The 1,246-nt window shown below is 39.6% G+C and overlaps 1 protein-coding gene across 1 annotated transcript; it reads left to right on the forward strand.

Moving 5' to 3' along the window:
* Positions 1-212: 212 nt before the first annotated feature.
* On the forward strand, positions 213-1,033 carry LOC129756580 (60S ribosomal protein L26). Its single transcript, XM_055753491.1, has 2 exons — positions 213-318; positions 429-1,033. Exon 2 carries the CDS (start codon positions 433-435, stop codon positions 886-888), a length of 456 nt encoding a protein of 151 aa, XP_055609466.1. The 5' UTR covers positions 213-318; positions 429-432; the 3' UTR covers positions 889-1,033.
* Positions 1,034-1,246: the final 213 nt, after the last annotated feature.

Genomic DNA, 1,246 nt, shown 5'->3' on the forward strand with positions numbered 1-1,246 from the left:
TTTAGAGATGAGGCATTCTCAGTTTGGTGAAATTTTCAAACCTCAATACAAAACTCTCTTTAAGACTTAAAAAAAGTTTTGATAATGATCATTCTATTTAATGAAACCAAATTTTATAGCTCATGGAACTTAGAAATTTGAAGACTTGGCATCCCGGCCATCGGTTGGCAAAATGTCATTTGAGTAGCTCAAATTGTAAAATTTTGAGCTACGTTTTGCTCAATCTTTGTGACAGCTTGACACATTGTCTGCCTTCTTTCCTTCCGACATCTTAAACTACGTGAAGCACGCGTTTTTCGGGTGTAAAAGTTTTTGATTGTAAGTTTAGTTGAAATTTTGTGGTAGATTCAATTTTTGTGTGTTTACATGTCTTCTAGTTGATTTGATGTAAATGTACTAATCGAAATATGTGTTTTCAATATCTGCAGCACCATGAAATTGAACAAAAATGTTTCGGCTTCACGACGCAAGAGCCGCAAACGCCATTTCCAGGCCCCTTCCCATATCCGTAGGAAGTTGATGTCGGCCCCCCTGTCTAAGGAGCTGAAGCAGAAGTACACGGTACGGTCGATGCCAATTCGTAAAGATGACGAAGTTCAGGTCGTCCGCGGACACTACAAGGGCAACCAAGTAGGGAAGGTTGTCCAGGTGTACCGGAAGAAGTTCGTTGTCTACATCGAACGTATTCAGCGCGAGAAGGCAAACGGCACGAACGTCTACGTGGGCGTCCATCCGTCCAAATGCCTTATCGTCAAACTGAAGATGGACAAGGATCGTAAAAAGATCCTGGATCGTCGTGCGGCTGGCCGTAGGGCTGCGCTCTCCAAGGACAAGGGCAAGTACACCGAGGAATCTGCTGCTGCTTCTGCCATGGAAACCAGCTCTTAAGCCTTTTTGTGTACCTAGTTTTGCAAGTCCTTGGGTAAGTTAAGATATGATGAACGTTTACTTTGCAACGACCGTCTAAGTTTGAGTTACTGTTTTTGCAAAATGAAAATGTAAACAAAATCCAATAAAAAATAGGTAAACAAAATTTTGAATGTTAGTTATGTAGAAAACATGCAAAGAAAATCCGTTTCTGTATCTCGCTAAGATTGTATGACGCTTTTACCTGATGCGGTCAAATTGTCTTCTTAAAAAACCAACAAATGACACTAACCATACATAATTTATAAACATGCAGTTAAATTGTTTATAAAGATTCAGGTTTGATTTATTTTTCCAGCAGGATTATTCAAATATGTTT

This window comes from Uranotaenia lowii, chromosome 1 (assembly GCF_029784155.1).
Source record: "Uranotaenia lowii strain MFRU-FL chromosome 1, ASM2978415v1, whole genome shotgun sequence".
Lineage (NCBI taxonomy): Eukaryota > Metazoa > Arthropoda > Insecta > Diptera > Culicidae > Uranotaenia > Uranotaenia lowii.